General features: G+C 50.8%; 1 protein-coding gene across 8 annotated transcripts in view; it reads left to right on the top strand.

Annotated features, from left to right (window-relative positions):
* The window catches only part of CAPZB (capping actin protein of muscle Z-line subunit beta), a 145,869-nt gene that overhangs the window by 95,645 nt on the left and 31,030 nt on the right, over positions 1-19,194 (top strand). For 5 of the 8 annotated variants that reach the window (XM_003891228.5, XM_003891229.5, XM_003891230.5 and 2 more), the window contains exons 3-4: positions 2,746-2,867; positions 9,454-9,567. In XM_003891228.5, coding sequence (XP_003891277.1) covers positions 2,746-2,867; positions 9,454-9,567 — 236 coding nt within the window. Of the gene's footprint in view, positions 1-2,745; positions 2,868-9,453; positions 9,572-10,058; positions 10,839-12,393; positions 12,406-19,194 lie in introns of those variants that run through there. The other 3 variants (XM_021943738.2, XM_031650675.1, XM_031650670.1) reach the window with 2 other exon arrangements.

The raw sequence follows: 19,194 nt of genomic DNA, 5'->3' as shown, positions 1-19,194 counted from the left end.
CTACAGGCACTGATAATCCCGCAGTGAATAAGATTGAGTCCTTGCCCCAGTAAAACTTACATTCTAGTGAGGGATACAGACAGCTGATCAATGAAAAAATATTCCACCTGGTGTTAAGTGCTAGGAAGAAATTACTCAGATGCTTTTGATTCATAGATGAATCTCTTGGATAGGAGTAGAGTCAAGCCTCTTTTATACCAAACCCCATTTTCTTGTGAGCTTTCCTATGTTGCGGCGACTTGGCTGCAAGCAGTGTTTCTGGCGGGAGAAGGGAAGCAGCTGGCTGCAGGCGGAACTGGGGTGAAGCACCGGATCCTCACAAGTACGTGTGTACCCCGTGCCTGAAGCAGCACAGTGAATTCAGGTGTGATCCAGGCTAGTGTTGTTATCTGAGAGTAACAGGTGACAGATGATACTGTCTAAAGGAAGGGAGAGGAGTATGTCAGTCTGAATATGTCAGAGACTGAATATGTCAGTCAGTAACATACGTGCATTTCCCTGTGCCAGCTCTGCCCTGAACACTGAATGCATTATCTCATGTGACTCCTCAAAATCACATGGGGATGGGCACCCAGATGGGTTGGTTTTGTTATCTCCATTTTACAAGTATGGAAACCAAATCTTAGTAGAGAAGTAAAATGACTTACCCAGGCCATAAAGCTACTTGTACGCAGTGGAGTCAGAAAGTCTAACTTCAGACCCTATTTGCTCAGTCTCTACTGTAATTGAGGAAAAATTGGGCTGTTGGTGTCAGGACTCCAACCAGAGAGAATGGGTTCCAGGCAAAAGTTGAGGCCCAACAGATAAGCCAAGGCAACAGCCCAGTATTATAAATGGAGGAGATTAGGGACAGGAGTGATGTGTTAGGCAAGGTGGCTTCACTGGCTGTGGCAGCACAGCAGGGCCCCTTCCAGGTCCCAGATGGGCTTGGGTGGAAGCTGTTAGACCTTCCTTCCTCAGCCAGGACTTCCTTCCAGGTAAAGGGCTCTGTGGCCACAGCTGAGCAGGACTGGGGCTAGGAGAGGGTGCTTTGCCACTATAGGGTGCCTTTGGCATGCACTGTCCTTCCCGTTAGCTGGACAGTAAACCAAAGTTAGAAGGGGAGGAGTAGGGAGTTTGGACTCATCTGGCCCTGGTTTTGTTTTCTGTGTTCACTGCTTGCTTCTTGTGTGGCCCTTGGGTAACTTAATGACTCCGGGCCTCAACTCTAATCTGTAAAATGGGGCTTTGCATAGCCACTTTGCAGAATGCATGTGAGCTTTCAAGTCAACAATATGCTCTCTATAAAGGGCCTACCATAGTGCGTGGTGCATGACAGGCACATGGAAATGGTAAGGGGCCTGATATTATCACCAAAACCAACTTTGAAAGTAACCCCCAATTTTATTATGTTTGTTTGGAAGGGGCAGATACACATGGAGAGAATTCTGAAAACAAGCACAGGTACAGGCCAGGCCTGGGGGCTCACACCTTTAAGCCCAGCACATTGTACACAGGGGTTGGTGGTGTATGTCTGTCTCTTTCGGTGCTGTCCCCTGTACAAGAAACAGATCATCTCACCAAGGCCACAATTTCTGTGAGTCACGAGGCAGGTTTACAGTCCTTTAGTTGTGCTGGACATTGCTTTCCAAGCTGAGTTCTGAGGCACCCTGGAGGGGCAGCGGAGGAGCCCATGGAGGCTGGGTGGTCCCTGTGGTGGTGGGACTCCCTGTCCCTGCCTGTCTCTTGGATGGTGGCAAGGGTCTTCTGGAAGAACACAGGAACCACTGTCACTGTCATCCCATCTGCTGAGCTGCTCTGCTGCTGTCTTTGCCATACAATTTAACTTTTCCATTGGGAAGGGTTATTGGTGCAGTTGGCAGGCACTTTCCTGGTAAATGATACGGTGGGGCCCCCATAAACCCAGGCCCATGAAACAAATAAGTCAGCACATTGAAAATATAGCATGGAAGTGACTCAAGCCTGAAGGAATCCATTTCTGAAAGTGCTGCCATCCCTGTCTGGGAGATTTTGGTAGAAATTGATGTTTGAGTTGGGAGGAGGAGGCCAGTGGCCTGGTTACTTGCAGAGCCTTGTGTCAGAGTCGCAGCATTGACCCAGAGTCTGAGTCCTGCCAGCCCCCAACCACAGGGTCATCCTTCTTGGTGAGGCAGCCCCCTGGCCGGCCAGCCGGGGTTGAGCCCACTGGGGCTCCGTGCTGTGGGAGCCGGGGTGAAGCTGTCTTTGCAGCAGATAGAGTTGACTCTACAAGCCAACTGGTAACACTTGGCTAGGGGCCTGGAAAGTATTGGAGACTCCACCCAGCATGGGAGCCTGTGGGAGTTCCCCGGCACGGACGAGTTATTCTACTCCGAGTTCTTTAGATTCCTGTGTATTTGAAATGTTGACCTTCTTCTCGGGACTTGAGCTTGTACTTTGCCCACCAGAGACCAATACCAAGCACATACACACTGAAATTTACTAGGCCACCCTGGTGACCAGGTCGTTAAAGCTGCACACAGTTTTTGGAAGGAAGACCGTATTGGAAATCACGCTCCGCTGTAATTCAAGAACGGGTTTCTTAATAGAGGGACACAGTTGGTGTCAGACACGTGGAAAAGAAAAGAACAGGCCCATAATTTTGGCTCAGTACCCAGGGCCAGATGTTAAAGGTACTGACCATGATATAGCTGCAGTATTGTTAGCCACCTGAGTTTGGTGTGCTATTTTAACCTCTGTTTCGACCTTGTCCTTTCTCTCTGCCAGGTCCCCAGTCTATGTGAGGATCTCCTGTCTTCTGTTGACCAGCCACTGAAAATTGCCAGAGACAAGGTGGTGGGAAAGGATTACCTTTTGTGTGACTACAACAGAGATGGGGACTCCTATAGGTGAGCTCATGCCCCGGGTATGCAGCAGGCACACCAGCCACATGCGGGCTGCCGTAGGTGCCTGCTGCAGAGCACGTGGACCTTGGACTTGGGCAGCTGGCAGCCCGTTGGCTGCCCTCCTCTCCTTTCTTCTCTTGTCCTCCCCATCCTTCTCCTCCTTCCATCTGTTATTCCAGTCAGGCAGCGGATGTGTGAGGAGGGCCACCCACAAGCATGGGAGATAGAGCAGTGGACAAAAGGCCCCCTGCCTTTATGGATCTTCCAATCTAATAGGAGAGGGATGTTGTTCCCGAAAACAGCTGTTCTGTTATAATTGCGTTCAGGCCTGCAAAGGGCAGCATACAGAGTGTGCCTATGATGGGGATCCTGAGGGCAGGGAGGATCTCTGTGGTTAAGGGATCTACGAACGCAGCTCTGTCAGATACGCAGCTCTCTTCTCTCTTTCCGTCACCTCGCCCAAGGCTGTAAATAACTAAGTTGACATTAGTCCCTGCCCTGGGTGTCTGATCACCAGGTCTAGCATAGGAGACACATTGGGTAACTGATAACTGTACGATGTAATTCATACAGCCAGTGCAAAGTCTGTTCAGGGTGGGAGAGTAGCACAGAAGAGGCCATGGTCAACTCCAGGAGGACTTCCTGAAGGAGGTGATGTCTGAGCTGGGTTTTAAGAGCATGTAGGAGTTATACCTCTATTTTTCAAGAGTGAGAATTCTTAAACTAGCCCAGTGTTTCCATGATGAATTGCAGTAGTCACTGCCTTAGAGAACAGTAGAGGAACACAGCCTGCTTTAGGTTTATTTGGCGGCCACAGAACCAGGGCTGTCTTGAAGCTTCACCCTAATGCTCTCTTTGGAGACGGGGCAACGCTTCTGGGAAGTCAAAGCAGAAAAAATGATCAGGAGTCAGCCAGTGTGGGCTTCAAACCAGCACAGCTCCCTGTGTCAGTGGGACTTTGACAAATCACTTCTTGTTGCTGGTCTTTTAGTTTTGTCATCTGTAAAATGGAAATGATAGTATTTGTTTACTCAACAGAATGCTTCCTAAAGAAAATAAAGAGGACAGTGGGAGAGGGAGAGGACAGGCAGGCAGGGAAGGCTCTCCCACAAGTGGGAACTGGAGGATGAAAAGGTCCAGGTCTGGGGAAGAGCCTGCTGGGTGCTGAGGCCCTGGGTGATGAGCTCGCCAGGATGGAGCTGGCAGAAGGCCAGAGGTGGAGAAGGCAGTGAGGGGAGGGCGGTGGGGGCGGAGATGAGGGAGGAGGCATGGCCAGGGCAGGTCTGGCAGGGTCTTGAAGCCCAGGCTGAGGGTAACAAAAGTTAGCACAGGGTTGTTTATTGGGGGATAAAAGAAGTAACACACATGAAATGTTGAATGGCACAGACCTTGTCATATATGTAAAAAGTTTAATACTGACTTATAAGCGACTAGACAAGTTTTATAATCATGTCCCTTTCCTAGCTTCAAATGGAAAGTAGGTAGAGAATATATTTTGCCCTCCTTCAGACCACAGACTAAAGTTGAAATGGTGAGAAGTGGTGAGATTTGAGGTCACTTTTAAAGGTAGAGCCAGCGGCATCTGCAGGTGGGTGGGGATGGAAGGAGAGGAGGTGGGGTGTGAAGGGTAATCACAAGGCTTCAGAACTGAGCCACTGTTGATTGAGGTGAGGAGGACTCAGGGAGGAGCTGGCATAGGGACACTTGAAGCTTGAGAGGCCCATTAGATCAACGTGGAGATACCAGGTAGGCTGTGGATGTACCACGTGGAGTTCCAGGAGAGAGGTCTCGGCTGGGGATGTGGCTGCAGATGTCACAGCATATAGGTGGTGATACAGCCCTGAGGCTGGTCAAGTTCATCCTTGAAGGGCTTGTTCTGTGCCTGGAACTGCTGGTCACAGGCACGGCATCCAGGTATTGTGCTTCTTGGGAGCATCTTGCTTTGTCGCCCAGGCTGGAGTGCAGTGGTGCAGTGGTGCAAACGTGGCCCACTGCACAGGACCATAGGCATGTACCACCATGCCCAGTGAATTTTTTTTTTTTTTTTTTTTTTTTTGAGACAGAGTCTCACTCTATTGCCCAGGTTGGAGTGCAGTGGCACGATCTCAGCTCACTGCAACCTCTGTCTCCTGGGTTCAAGCGGATTCTCCTGCCTCAGCCTCCCAAGTAGCTGGGATTACAGGTGTGCGCCATCACGCCCAGCTAGTTTTTGTATTTTCAGTACAGACAGGGTTTCACCACGTTGACCAGGCTGGTCTTGAACTCCTGACCTCAAGTGATCCTCCTGCCTTGGCTTCCCAAAATTTTGGGATTATAGGCATGAGCCACTGCGCCCAGCCCCAGCTAATTTTTTGACTTTTTTTCTTTCTTTCTTTCCTTTTTTTTTTTTTTTTCTTTTTGTAGAGATGGGAGCCTCACTTGTTGCCCAGGCTGTCCTCGAACTCCTAGGTTCAAGCAGTCCTCCCACTTCAGCTTCCCAAATTGCTAGGATTACAGGTGTGAGCCACATTGCCCAGCCAGGGAGCCACTGATGAGGTGGGTAGACCGGACCAGCCCTTAGAGTAGTCCAGTGAAGGTGGAGAGTGGTCTGACAGACCAGGGAGCAAGCAGGGAGGAGTATTCGCACCCGGCATGCAATTCAGGGAACGCTTCCGGGAGAAGGTGGTCCTTGAACTGGTCTTACTTAATCAACATCATTATTATATTTATTATTTGCACCTAAAAACTCCAGTTTACTGTGTAAGGCAGCTCTTCTGTAGCAGCTGGTAGAAGGACGGGATCATGTCTAGGTCCGTGGCCAGGCCAGGCTCTGAGGGCAACTTGGTACCTGCAGCCCTTCCAGGTCACCCCTTTATCCTCCACCTGCATTCCTGAGGCCCCACCACCGGCTCTGGGGGATCTCAGGCCTTTCGAGAGGAGCCTGGGGTGTGGAGGCAGAAAGTATGTCTTTCCTTTCTCCTCTTCTCGATATGAAACTTCAAGGTCTTCTGATTCTCTCCACAGATTTCCATCCTAACTGTTTTTGATGGTTTACTTAAATAAGATCCTTATGGTGTGACCGTTGCCAGCAGCACCGTTTGAAACCTGTTAGCTGAAACAGAAAGCCTACTCGGAGGGAAATGAAAGGCCTGACTTTTGAAATCTAAGCATTCCTGTCCATCTGTCTTTTTTCAAATGGCCTCCATTTAAGCTCTTAAATGTGTTCTGAGTGCCCCTTCCACTAAGAATATTCTGGGTAATGTTATGATATTTCCCTCAGCTACAATTACCCTGGCTTCGGGACTAACAGCTTGAAATGCTATTGTCTGTGAGCCAGTAGAAATGTGAGTTACAGGCTTCTTGCAAATTGCAGGCCCCCAGTCTGCCCGAGAGATGGGCTCTTGCGTCTAATCAGGGTGCCTTGAAGTGAACACCGCTTGGGTCGGGTCTTCTGGCCTACAGGAAGGCAATGGCCGTCATCGAACTGTGGGAACGGTCCTGCCTGTGAGTGCTGCAGAGTCTCAAAGGGCCACCCGGGGAAGGAGGGAGTTCAGCTCCACACCCTCAGATTCATATCCACTCCCCCGGCCAGCAGAAGAACCAAGCCTTGTTTATAGATAAATCATGGCGACAGCATCTTTTCACCTGGATCTTTGTCTCTGAGATCTGATGAGAGGCCTTTGTTGATTTGGTGTTTTTGTATTTTAGTGCTTAGGTGCCCCTCAGCATAAAAAGGCAGAAAGCTGCTCCATCTCTTGGTTTGGAGGAGCAGAACACCAGCAGATTCCCCTTTCTTCCTCTCCCGGGCTGTGAGGCTTCGGTCCACCAGCAACATCCGCTTGGCACTGACTCAGGGCCGGGTACTGGGGACAAAGGCAGGCAGCACAGGCTCTCTTCTCTCAAAGGCCTCTTGCAATCGAAGGTGAGGGAAGAAGGGCAAGAATATGACAGGCATGAGGATCAACGTCTGTGTGAGAGGGAGTGGGAGGGAGGAGGGAGTGGTGGGTTCTGTTGCGGGGTGGGTGCAAGAATTCATTCTTTTTTATTTTTATTTTTTTACAACTGTGATTGGGCAAGAAGAATTCATTCATTTTTTTTTTTCTTTCCCCGAGATGGAGTCTTGCTCTGTCACCCAGGCTGGAGTGCAGCAGTGTAATCTCGGCTCACTGCAACCTCCGCCTTCTCCTGCGATTCTCCTGCCTCAGCCTCCTGAGTAGCTGGGATTACAGGTGCACGCCACCACACCCAGCTATTATTTTGTATGTTTAGTAGAGATGGGGTTTCACCATGTTGGCCAGGCTGGTCTTGAACTCCTGACCTTGTGATCCTCCTGCCTCGGCCTCCCAAGGTGCTGGGATTACAGGCATGAGCCACTGCGCCTGGCCAGATTCATTCTTAAAAACATTTTTAAAAAAATGAGCGTGTAGTTGAGTGTCAGGCACTGTTCTAGGTGCTGAACAACCCGAAGAGAAGATGACAGAAAAGGCTCTTGCCCCCTCATAGCTGAGGTTCTAGAGTGAGCTATCTACATTCACATTGATTTCGATTAGATAAAATTAAGAATTTAGTCACTTGGTCATACTGGTCACATTGTAAGTATTCATGCAGCCCCACATGGCTCGTGACTGGTTTTGGACAGCACAGATTGAGAACATCTCCAACGTCTCAGGAAGTTCTGTTGGGCATCCCCGTTTCAGAGGGAGGAGCAGCAGGCTACAAGAACCGACACGCCAGCCTGCGCTTGGCTTCCCAGGAGAACCGAGCCATCTATTGTGGGCGGCATGCCTGTCTTCCCAGCCATCTGGGGTCCCAGCTTGTTGACGGTTTCCTTCCCATGGTGTGCACGTGGTCCAGTGTGACCATGAAAACTGGCTGCTGGTCGTGGGGCCACAAGGGGTGTCTCATCCCATTCTTGCAAAGTCTCTACCAAAACTGCAATGAGCAGCAAAAAGTGGTCGGCTTGGAAAGAAGGATTTCCAAAGACTCCTTCTGCTTGGAGGTGATCAGGAGTGTAATGCCTGCCTGGAGACTCTTTGGGGACACCAAGCACAGCAACTCTTCCCTCACATAGCTGTGAACCAGCCTCCGAGAAAGCTGCCTGCGGGTGGCTGGTGGAAGAGGCTGCCCAGCTTATTCTGGTTCCATGCTCCACGATCTACTGATGGAGGTGCCTGGTGGAGCATCACTTAACCAAGAAGAAAGATGTCTGTGCACAGAATTCGTTAAAACTGGGGTTTGGAAGATGATGAGCATGCTTCTTTTTTTCCTTAACATGCATTCCACATCACAGTGATGTGAATGAAGGTCTGTGGTCAGGAGGGGATGTGGAAAAGGCAGTGTGGGTCTCTGACAGTGGAAACACCGAGGCGTTCAGACCAAGAGTGTGAAGGACTTTTTCTGAATTCCATGTTGTCTTCTCTGTCTTTTCATTCCTCTTTCACCTTTTTAATTCTGCTACTTTCTCTGAACACTCGGCCCTCTGAACCCCACCTGCAGGAATTAATGAGTAGATCTTTCCCTTATAACCCCCTTTCCAGTTCTCTGTGTGATTAAATGCTTTCCTGATGTGGCAAAATACATTTCAAGAAATACAGCAAGTCTTTTGGGCTGCAAAAAGACTGGTTCTCATTACTTAGCAGTCTTTATATGTGTGCATAGCCCTTGGATGTTGGAAAAGCTATCCTCTGTTCACATGGAGAACCTGATCGCTCAGGTCTTCTAATGTAATCAGCGTTTCCCTGTGGAGCTGTGTCTCTTGCCTGCCTCTGTAACTGACAGCTCTCTTCTTAATGCTTACTGTGTAAGAAGGTCTTAAAGTTTATCTAGAGCCTCCAGCAAGTCAGGGAGGAGAGTGGGCATCTATTGAACTATAAGGTGGTGAACACATGGCCAGGCGCAGTGGCTCACACCTATAATCCCAGCACTTTGGGAGGCTGAGGCAGGCAGATCACTTGAGGCCAGGAGTTTGAGACCAGCCTGGCCAACACGGCCAAACTCTATCTCTACTAAAAATACAAAAATTAGCCGGGCCTGGTGGCTTGCACCTACTCAGGAGGCTGAGGCACGAGAATCGCTTGAACCCGGGAGGCGGAGGTTGTGGTGAGCCAAGATTGTGGCACTGCACTCCAGCCTGGGCGACAGAGCAAGGCTCTGTCTAAAAAAAAAAAAAAAAAGAATAAATAGGTGGTGAACACGAAACTGAGAAAGCGGGTAAGAAAGAACTAGCATTTGTTGAACACTGACAGTCTGGCAAGCTCTGGTCTGGGCGCTTGATCTGCTTGTCTCATTTCTCATGACAGCCCTGTGTGCAGAGCGAGTAGCAGCCGCATTTTACACAGGAGGAAAGTGAGGCTCAGGGAGTTGGGACACTTGCTGAGCGTTCACAGCCAGTGAGAGGTGGAGCACGGGCGTGTGTCCCAGTCTGCCTGCATCAGAGCCCTTGTCCAAACCTCCAGAAAGCCCTGTTTGTTGCCAGGACCCAGAAGAACCTTTGTTGGAGCTAGCAGCTTTGCCTCCGAGATTTCAGATAGCCAGAGCTCAGGCTCCCTGCTCACTGGCCATGTCTTCATGGAATGATTCATGGAATGTACTTTTCCTTCCTTCCCTCCAGGTCACCATGGAGTAACAAGTATGACCCTCCCTTGGAGGATGGGGCCATGCCGTCGGCTCGGCTGAGAAAGCTGGAGGTGGAAGCCAACAATGCCTTTGACCAGTATCGAGACCTGTGAGTCACTTTCTCCTGTTGTACTTTAGCTCTTGTGATTTTTGAGAGGTAAATCCTAAGTGGCAGTGTTCTATCTTGAATCTGTTACCTGGCCAGGCATTCTCCCTTGAGTCTGTTAACTGGCTCACCTAACTAAAATTGGGAGCCCTCCATAGCAGGATGCAGGGCACTCGTTTGGTGATTGGGTTAGTTATGAGATGACTCGGTCATAGAATGCTACCATACTTCACTATGTGTTGTTCCCCTGCATCATGATTCATCATAACAGCAGGTACCACAGTACAGCGCCTACTGTGTGTAAGAGACAGTGCCAGGTATTTCTACATAGCATCTCAAGTCCTCACAAACATAGCTAGTTTAGTCCTTGTTTCTCAGATGAAGAAATTAAGACACAGATTAAAGTGTTTGTCCACAGTAAGGGGTAGAGCCAGGAATTAAAGTCAGGCCTGTTTATCTCCAAAGGCGCTTATGGATTTTTTGCCGTACCACAGGCTCAGTTCTGACCTGGAGCTCAGAGGCCTCCACTTCCAGCTGTTCCCAGGCCAGGACGAGCGCAGTCCTTACAGGGTGGGAGCAGAGCACCAAACATCTTCCTGAATCCTGAGTTGTTCGCGGCCTCGGCACCTGCCTTAAAAAGCGTTTTGCTAGATCTGTTGAGATTTCTTCCTGCTCTGTCTAATCCTGCCTCTCAGCACCACAACACCAACATGTCACTTAATTGTTCAGGCTTACAAGGAAGGACTCCAGAGAAAGTTAGCCATAATCAACAGAATCTCTTTTATAATTAAGTTCTATACTGAAAATACATCTAAACTGTAAAATAGGCAATACTAATTCAAGTTGGCAGACTTTTTTCTGTGAAGAACCAGATATTAAACGTTTTAGACTTTGCAGGCCACATAAGGTCTCTGTTGCTGCTTCTTGGTTTGTTTTCTCTTTAACCTTTAAGATGTAAAATTCACCTCTTGAGCTTTGAGATGGGTGGGGCTTGGCCTCCAGTCTGTAGTTCGCCCACCCCTGGCCTAGGATGTAAGCAAGAAAATGGACATAAGAAAAGGAATCATCCGAACAGTGTCAGAAAGGTAGTGCTGCCCTACTTAGTGTGAGGGGTTCATGTCTTCACTTTGCAAGTATTCGGAGTGGCTGTATAGTTCATGGCAGCTTGCTGTATCACATAAAGAATTTCTGGCAGGTACAGTGGCTCACACCTGTAATCCCAGCACTTTGGGAGGCCAAGGTGGGCACATGGCTTGCGCCCAGGAGTTTGAGACCAGCCTGGGCAACATGGTGAAACCCCATCTCTACGAAAAAAAAATACAAAAATTCACTGGCTATGGTGGCATGCAACTGTAGTCTGAGCTACTTGGTAGGCTGAAGTGCGAGGACCACATGAGCCCAGGAGTTTGAGGCTGCAGTAGTAGCTGTAAGGGCACCACTGCACTTCAGCCTGGGCGACAGAGTGAGATCCTGCCTCAAAAAAATTAAAAAGTTTCTTTTAGAAGCTGATTTTCGAGGAAAAGTGATACTTCTCAATATCTGACACACAAACAGAAAACCCATAGCACTTAGTAGAATGAAATACACAAGCACAGATCTACAGAAGACAGGAATAAATGGCCTTAAACATTTCAGTGTCCTTGAAATGCATCAGTATGTAACACAACCTTATCTTCAGTATCTATTATGTACGAATATTTTATATACGTTACCTTTACTCCTTAACAAGAACCTCTGGGGAAGATGGTTTTGTTCCTCTTTTTACAAATGAGACCAAGGTTCCAAGAGGTTAAATGACTCACACAAGACCACAGGACATGGAGATGAAAAGCTGGGATTTGAACCCATATTTGTCTGAAATTCCCACAAATTGTTGATTTTCACAGTTAAAATAGGCTTCAGTCTTTAAAGGTTATTATATCTAGAACTTTGTCCTATTGTAGAATAGCTCCTTCCCCAGTGATACTGAAAAGCTGACTCATTGCTCTGTGGTAGTTTACTTGTCATTGTTTTTTACTGTCTTCTACCTGCCCATTTGGTAAGAAGCCAATCCAGCTATTAAACAAGAATGCCAGGTAGAATCAGTTTGATATTAAAGTGATACTACTGGTAATAAAATAACGATGGGGATAACAGTTACCAGTGGCCATGCCAGTGGGCCTCTAGGTGTTCTGTCATTCGGTCTTCACAAGAACCCATGAGAGAGGGCTATCCCCTCTTACAAACGAGTTGACAGATCAGAAAGGTGATATAACTGACCCAGGTTCACGGAGCCAGTAAGTGATGGAACTGGGATATCAAACCATCCTGATCCAGCTCCAGAGTCCAACATCAATTTATTTACTTAGCAGATGTTTGAGTGCCTCCCATGAGCCTGGTGCTCGCTGAGTACCAGGGATGCACCTCGTACGTGGTAGATGAGGCCCCTCACCACGCTCCATTGTGGAAAAACAAACAGTGGACAAGTGAACAAGTCAGTGCTGCTGGTGATAACAGGGAGCAGCTGACTTGTTATGTAGAGCGGCCCATGAAGCCTCTTGAGGAGACACTTGACTGAGGTCTAACATCAAGGAAGCCAGCCAGGCAGCGGGGCTGGTTGTGGCAGGGTCTCTGAGGCGGGGGCAAACTCACCTGTCTAAGGCCCTGAGATGGGTGCCCCTTGATGTGCACACATAGCTGTCAACCAGTAAGTGCACACCTTCAGCCTCTTTTAAATTGCAAGTCGATTTGAAAGAGATTTGGGCAAAATTGGCCCCTTTTATAGCTTTGTAAGCTTCTCAGGAGCCATCTCAGGATACTCCAGGAATACAGCCTGCCTTTTCAGTCAAGTTTGAAGGTGGAAGTGGAATGTTCCCCCTTGAAAGTGTTTGCTAGATTTTCCCCCAGCTTAGGGAGCTAACCTGCCATGCATGCCATCGCCTAAGCCTGAGGAAGTTGCCTGGCCTCACCCCTTCTGTTCTTTGAGGAGGCTGTACTCTGGCTTTTTACTGGGCTACATGTTGAGATATGGAGGAGGGGGATTCTGATTTTTTAATGAGACTTAAGCGTTCATGTTGTTACTCCCTTAATAAAGTGATTCAGATGTGTTACCTTACTTTGCCGTTCAGGGCCAGCCTTGGGGAGGAGCCCAGTTTCATCTTGAACTTCTGCTTCCCTTGTCCTCCCTTCCCATCTCATCGTTCACATATGTAACGATACATGGTGTGTGCTTCTGCAGGGGCTTGGTTGGCCTGTTATCATGAGAATTTCCCTATTATCATTAAAACTCTTCAGAATAATCACTGAATCCTTACAGTGACTGTAGGACAAGTGGGAGTTACTCCATTTGGCAGCTGATGAAGCTGAGGCTCAGAGAAGTACTCAAGCTGGTTAACACAGCTAGAAAACCACAGGAGCCGGAAGCCATAGCTGAGGCCTCACTCTTCGTGCTGGCTCTGGTGAAGCCTTTCCCTTCCCTGGGAAATGTGTATTTGTAAGGTGGCGTTTGATTTCTGTGTGCCTTTGACTTGCCTACACACTCCTCTCTGAAGGTAAATTGACTCGGTGGAGTTGAAAGAGGGGTGACAAGACAGCATCCTGCGCCCAGTTGGGGGTTAAACTGGATAACCCAGACCCCGAGGGTCTGTGACAGTGTGTAGTGGGATCCAGGCCGGTGCCGTTCTGTTCCCAGCACCTCAGGAGGAAGGAGGAGAGGGGAGCACAAGGGCTCAGTAGCCCCGCAGGAGAGGCAGGAGGCCCTTCCTTCCCTTGCATGTGCAGGGGCAGTGGGGCCAGGCTTTTCTTGGGTGACAGGAATCGCAGACCACCAAAGGGACAGCAGTTGGAGCTGTCATCCAGGATACCAGAGGCATGAATTTTGAGTCACCCAGTGCCATTGGGGTGTGCTGAGGAGCTCTCTCTCCTGGGACCATATGCGAGGAACATTTTCCCGGCTGAACCACATGTGACGAACAAACCCATTTATAGTCTAAAAATTAAGAGAACAAGTCTCTTTTTTTTCTTTTTAAAAAACATCTTGGTGTATATTGCCCATCTCCAGAAGTTCCCATTCCCAGAGTGCCCCGCGAGGCTGTTGGTGGCCATGTGAGTGACCACAGCAGGCCCTGGAATGCAAGCTCTTTTCCTCATGGCTTTGGAGCAGAGGGGAGTCAGCTGGGTGGCCTTGTCTCCTGAGGGGCATTGGCCAGGGTCACACTGGGTTTTCTAGGGACCAGCTGTTCCGTGGGGTGGAGAGGCAGCCGGCCATCGCTTTCTCTTCATCTTTCGTCCAGCCCTTCCTCGTACAAATGCTTTCTCGCAGAAAGACTTGTTTGTTGTCCCCTGAGCGAGGCCACAGCTCTCCCACCTGTCTTCTGTTCAGGTTGGCAGATGGGTTCAGGCAAGGGTCACTCTGAGAGGAGACCTCTACCCAATGCTCCTGTCTGCTGGCTTGGTCACCCTGAACTGCTGCCTGAGGGGCCAGGAAAGTGGTCGGTGTCCCTGGCCTGGTGAGAGATGGCCGGAGCTTCAGCCAGACCCACCCTGCGAGGAGAAAAGGGGAGTGGCTGGAGAAGCCACCCCTTAAGAGCAGGTTGGGCCTGCCCTTGTGCCCAGGAGGACTGCATAGGTGCAGCTGCCACTTTCAGGCCACACACTTCAAGCTAGAGCTTGGCCTGCGCCCCTGGTGGTTGGGGGTTGGAAGAGCAGACTGTGTTGACAGGGTCTTTAATTCACAACGATTCCAGGTGTTTCTGAATTCTCGGATTCTGATGAATCGCAGTTAGGACTATGTTTGGCTTGCGCTCCAGCCTCATGACCACCAACCCCATTGAATGACTGAGAGCTACCAGGCTCCTGCCATGGTGGAGCTCAGAATCCTCCCGTGGGGACACCATGCTGCAGCCAGCTTCCAGGGAGCCACTTATTTTATGGACTCAAAAGTCTCTTTATGCTGGGAAGGTCACACTGGACTTTGCTCACACAGAGATTTGACCCAAAAAAAAGGAATAAAGAGGCCTCGGATACCCTGTTCTACCCCCGTTCCTGCCCCTGCTGTATCCTCCTGGCTCGTGCCAGAAGACTGGACTTGCCGTCTGTGGGTATGTTTGTTGTCGGCTGACGTAGCACCCACAGGCACTGGCCGTGTGTGTGCCACAGTCTGGAACGAGGTCCTTGTCCCCCACCCATTCGCCCGTTAGCTTTGTCCTTACTCCTTGGGGCCCTGCTTAAAAAGATGAATGGTGCTTTGGGAGGCCGAGGCAGGAGGATTGCTTGAGGCCAGGAGTTCGAGACCAGCCTGGGCGACATAGCAAGACCCTGTACCTCCAAAAAATAAAATATAAACATTAGTCAGGCATAGAGGCACACACACACATAGGCCTAGCTACTCAGCTGAGGTGGGAGGATCACTTGAGCCCAGGAGTTCAAGGCTACAGTGAGCTATAGTCATGCCATCGTACACGAGCCTGGGTGACAGAGTGAGTCCTTGTCTCTGGGGGGGGGAAAAACACAACCAAAAAAATATGTGAAAGGAGACATTGGTGAAGAGACAGGCTTGAGGGTCCAGAGACCTAGAGCATGATCCAGGCGGCCCATGGGCCACACCAGCCTTCCCAGAGAGCGGAACTTACCGTCTCCCCAGAGGCTCCCTCTGCCACCGGAGAGAAAAATCTTCTTCACTGGATCCTGAGGGAAAGACGTGGATTCTGTCTTCAGGCTCTGGGCTTTGATCCCTGGCTCTGTAAAGGCTCTGACTTTGTAGGGAGTTGGATTTAATCATCAGCACATGGAATCAATGTCAGAATGATGGAGCTGGGCCAGGGGACGGGTTGACCAGCAGGCCTTTCTGGCTTGTAACTCCTTGGAGATGTGGCAGCCCCTCTCCCCTGTGGATTGAAAGGGCCAGCAGTTGGGAGCATGACTCCTTAAGGTGGGCAAAAGGCAAGTGAGGGTGCAGGGGGCTGAGCTGTGTGTCCTCACGGCTTCCTCTGAAGTCCGCTAGCTCCTGGCTTGCCCTGCCCCTGCTGGGTCCCTGCGGCACTCTCACTTCCACGTCCCTTCCATACTGATGATTCCTTTCTCTGCCATCCTCAGGGGCAGAAGGGATCATAGTAGCACTTACCCGAGGAGAGTAACCGTCAAGCCCCTGTGGATAGCACTGCCCAAACAGCCTTGCTTTTAGATTAAAAGAGCCAATTTGTGCAAATGCTTGGGAGATGACAAGCACATTTTGCTGGAGTGCTGGGGCCAGGTGAGGGTATTATCTGCTCTCCAGTCACCTTCATTTTCATCACTTCCCCTCCCCAGCCAGCCCACCCACCTGGTCCCCAACATCTAGGCTATTCTCTCTACCAAGCCCCGAGATGGTTTTCTGCCTGTAATTGATGGGCCTGGCTCATCCAGGGGATGTCACGAGAACTCAGTGCTGAGGCAGAGGGAAAGGCACTGGAGCGGGCCAGCTCCTGGGCCGCTGGCTCGGAGGATCATTTGACGTTCTATCTCGGCAGAGCCGACTCTGCTTTCTTAGGTCCAAGCCTAGTCTAGCTCATCAGTCACAAAGCCTCATCTTTGACCTAAGTGATCTTGCTTGGGAGAGACTTAGAAGTGGAGACTTTGCTGTAGGTCAGGCACCGGCAGCTCTCAGAGGAACATCTTGCTGGTGTGAGCGACCAGTGGGCTGCCATGAACCCAAAGATTAACACTTTGATTTGTCAGGTTCCTGGAGAAGAGAGGAAACCTTCCCTGCTCGAGCTTTTGCAGCAAGTCTGGCCCTGGCCTGTGTCGGCCCCGGGTTCTGCCTGGGACCAGATGTTCTGACCAAAGGGCTGGCACTGCCTTCTTCCAAAGATGATTACTCCCATCTGCGCCAGACATCTCGCCCCATGCTCTGAAGTCCTTGGCTCTTGGCTTGGAGCAGATAATACCTTCAAACATGCGGTTGCAATTTATTGGCCTTATAAGTTAATTTTAGTGGGTGTGCAATTGATTGAAATCAAAGCCTAATGAAGGCCAGAGTCTGGGGGGTGGAGGAGCAGGGTGGGAGGGAATTTTGTGTTTTTCCTTGCTTCAGTTCCGAGATAATCTTCAAAAGCTTTAATTAGCTTTTCCAATCAGGCCTCCTTGTCTGGAAGAAGTTTATAGAGTGAAACAAGGTTGGCGTCCCCGTGGCAGTCCCAGGGCCCAAGGGCCTCTCCAGGAGTGGAGGAGCCAGGAGCTTGGTGGATGGGCACTCCCAGGCTTTCCAACACCTGTACCCTCTCTGGGCCATTTCAGAACTGCGGTTTTTCCTGCTCCTTCCTGCCATTTGATGTTTGAGGAACATTGGCCCAGGAAGGGCAGGACGTCCACGTTCACATGTGAGAAATGTTGGCACCTGATTTCCGGGGTCCTTGAAACTACAGGTTCCCAGCCCCGGGCCCCTCAGGGCGCCCCTTCCTCGAGAGGCGAGCATGGAGGAACTGCGGGCGATAGGGGGAGGTTTTCCAGGGAAATGGTGCAGAAGTGTGAGCAGGCAGCTGTAAGTGCTGGGAGGCTTCCCAGGCAGAAGACACCACCACCTCCCGCCAAAAGCCTCTGACCCTCACCAAGGTGTCTGAGGCCCGGCCACAGAACGGAGAGGACCTCGGCTTTAAAGAGCTTTCGACTGGATTCTCTATTGGTCTTTTCTTGCTGACCGACTGTGGGCGAGTGAGTTAACCTCTCTGAGCCTCCGTTTCCTTACCCATCCTGCTGGCTGAGGTGTCACTCAGTGACACACTGTGCATCAGGCCCCTACTGCACTCAGGCCTTGAGTCCACCCAGCACCTTCCAGGCTGCTGGGTGACAGGGCTCTTTGAATTGTGCAGCAGGTATCTGTATGTGCGTCTTACATTCTGTGCGTTTATGATCACGGATATGGGGCTGTTTGGGTGGCGTAGCAGGCTTCGTGATCATTCGAGAAAGCTGTGGTTTCGGGATGGAGCTCTTGCACCACCTCCCACAGCAAGGCCTCCAGGAAATCTGTCTCAAAAATGGAATTGATGATTGCTGCTCAGTCCACATCATCAGGGTGCAGTGAGGCTGAACAGAGATGCTGGTGTAGTGCCCATCTGCAGTGACTGGAGAGAGAGTCCTTGGGATCGGTCACCAGGTCCTTACCGAGAGCCTGCCGGCGACGATGCCATGCGCCCAGAGTCAGTGGCAAACGCGTAAGGCCCAGTCCCTCCCTCACCGGGGCCCATGTTTCAACACAGGAACGAGTGAACAGATGAACACAGTACTTGCACAATTTGATAAATGCTGCAAAGGAACGAGAGCGGGGTCCTGCGGTGGGGAAGAGCGAAGGGTGTGGAGTTAGGGAGGGCTCTGAGGAAGGAACTGTGGGTCAGTTACAGGGGGCTTGCATTTGAGTTGAGAGAGCTAACAGAGCTGCCCTGAGACTGCTGTCCCTTGGAGGCCTGCTTGCCAGCTTGGCCTGTGACTGGCATCTGGGAACTTGGGTTTTGGGAGGGGTCTCACCACTCCCTGATAAGAGTGGCTTCCGACGCCTGCACTGTGTGCAAACAGGATGGCCTTCCTTCTCCTTTCCTTGTGGGCATCTGAAATTTTACTGAGTGCTAGGTAGAGGGTGCTTAGCAATACTGCCCTGGGCACTGAGTCCCTGGCGCGCTTCCCCAGTAGACGGCACTTCACACATGCAGTCAAACCCATCCCTGGGGGAGTATATCACGTCCTGTGTGACTTCATGGAGCAGGGCATTGAAAGCTGGCGCCTGGTTTCTCAGGACCCCCGCCCCTGCGCCTTCTCCCTCGGCCTCCTTTGCCCTATTCCCTTTCACTGCAGTAACCCTTGGCCCCAAGGGCAAGTTTGTACCGCATTCCATGAGTCCTTGTAGCGAATTATGGAGCCTCGGGTGGTCTGGGGATCCCGAGCACAGCCCTGTACCGTGGTGGCGGAGGACAAGGACAGTGCCCTGAGCAGTGGGAACCGCCTGGGCCACGCCCTGAAGCGATTCCCAGTGGTCGTGGGCAGTGAGTGGAGGCCGGAACAGGACAAGGCAGTGGGGAGAGGCGCACAGGCCTGTGGGGCGCCGGCTCTGGGTGTCATTCTGGGAGCCTTGGGAATTGTCTGAAAGGTTCCAAGGGTAGGACAGCTCTGAGGTGCATCCTGAGAATTTCCTCAGAAGTAGTGTGGGGGCTGGATTGGAGAGGCCGGTCGTGGGAAGGACCTGACAGCTCAGCTAGAGTGGGGGCTGCTTCCCTTGGTCTGGCTGAGTGAGCGCTGCAGTTCCAGGTACCCCGGGCCTTTTTCCACCGCTGGAAACAGCCAGGCCTGCGGAGTCAGAGTCCCACTGGGAGGTGGGCAGAATAAGGGGAGTAACGGAGAATGCTTAGGAATGTTCTGGAGCTGCTGGGACGGTTTGGTTGGGGACATCCCCCTTCACTCCCTGCCCCTTCAGTGAGGTCTGTGTTCTCATTTCCTTCCCCAGAGGTAGGACCTTTCCCCGGATGTAAAGGCCTCCAGAGGGGTCCTGTGATGGGCACCGCTTGCCACTCCTCTTGCACTCGGGACAGCAGGGTGGGGCCAGGCCCTCGCTGGCTTTTGGCATGTCCGCAGTGTGATTAGCACTTGGGTTTGAACATGTTTGTGTCTTCAGCCATGTGCGCACAGGCC

The sequence above is a fragment of the Papio anubis genome, chromosome 1 (genome assembly GCF_008728515.1).
Source record: "Papio anubis isolate 15944 chromosome 1, Panubis1.0, whole genome shotgun sequence".
Classification (NCBI taxonomy): domain Eukaryota; kingdom Metazoa; phylum Chordata; class Mammalia; order Primates; family Cercopithecidae; genus Papio; species Papio anubis.
Note: the sequence above shows the minus strand (reverse complement) of the source record. Positions and strands in the feature narration are given on the sequence as shown.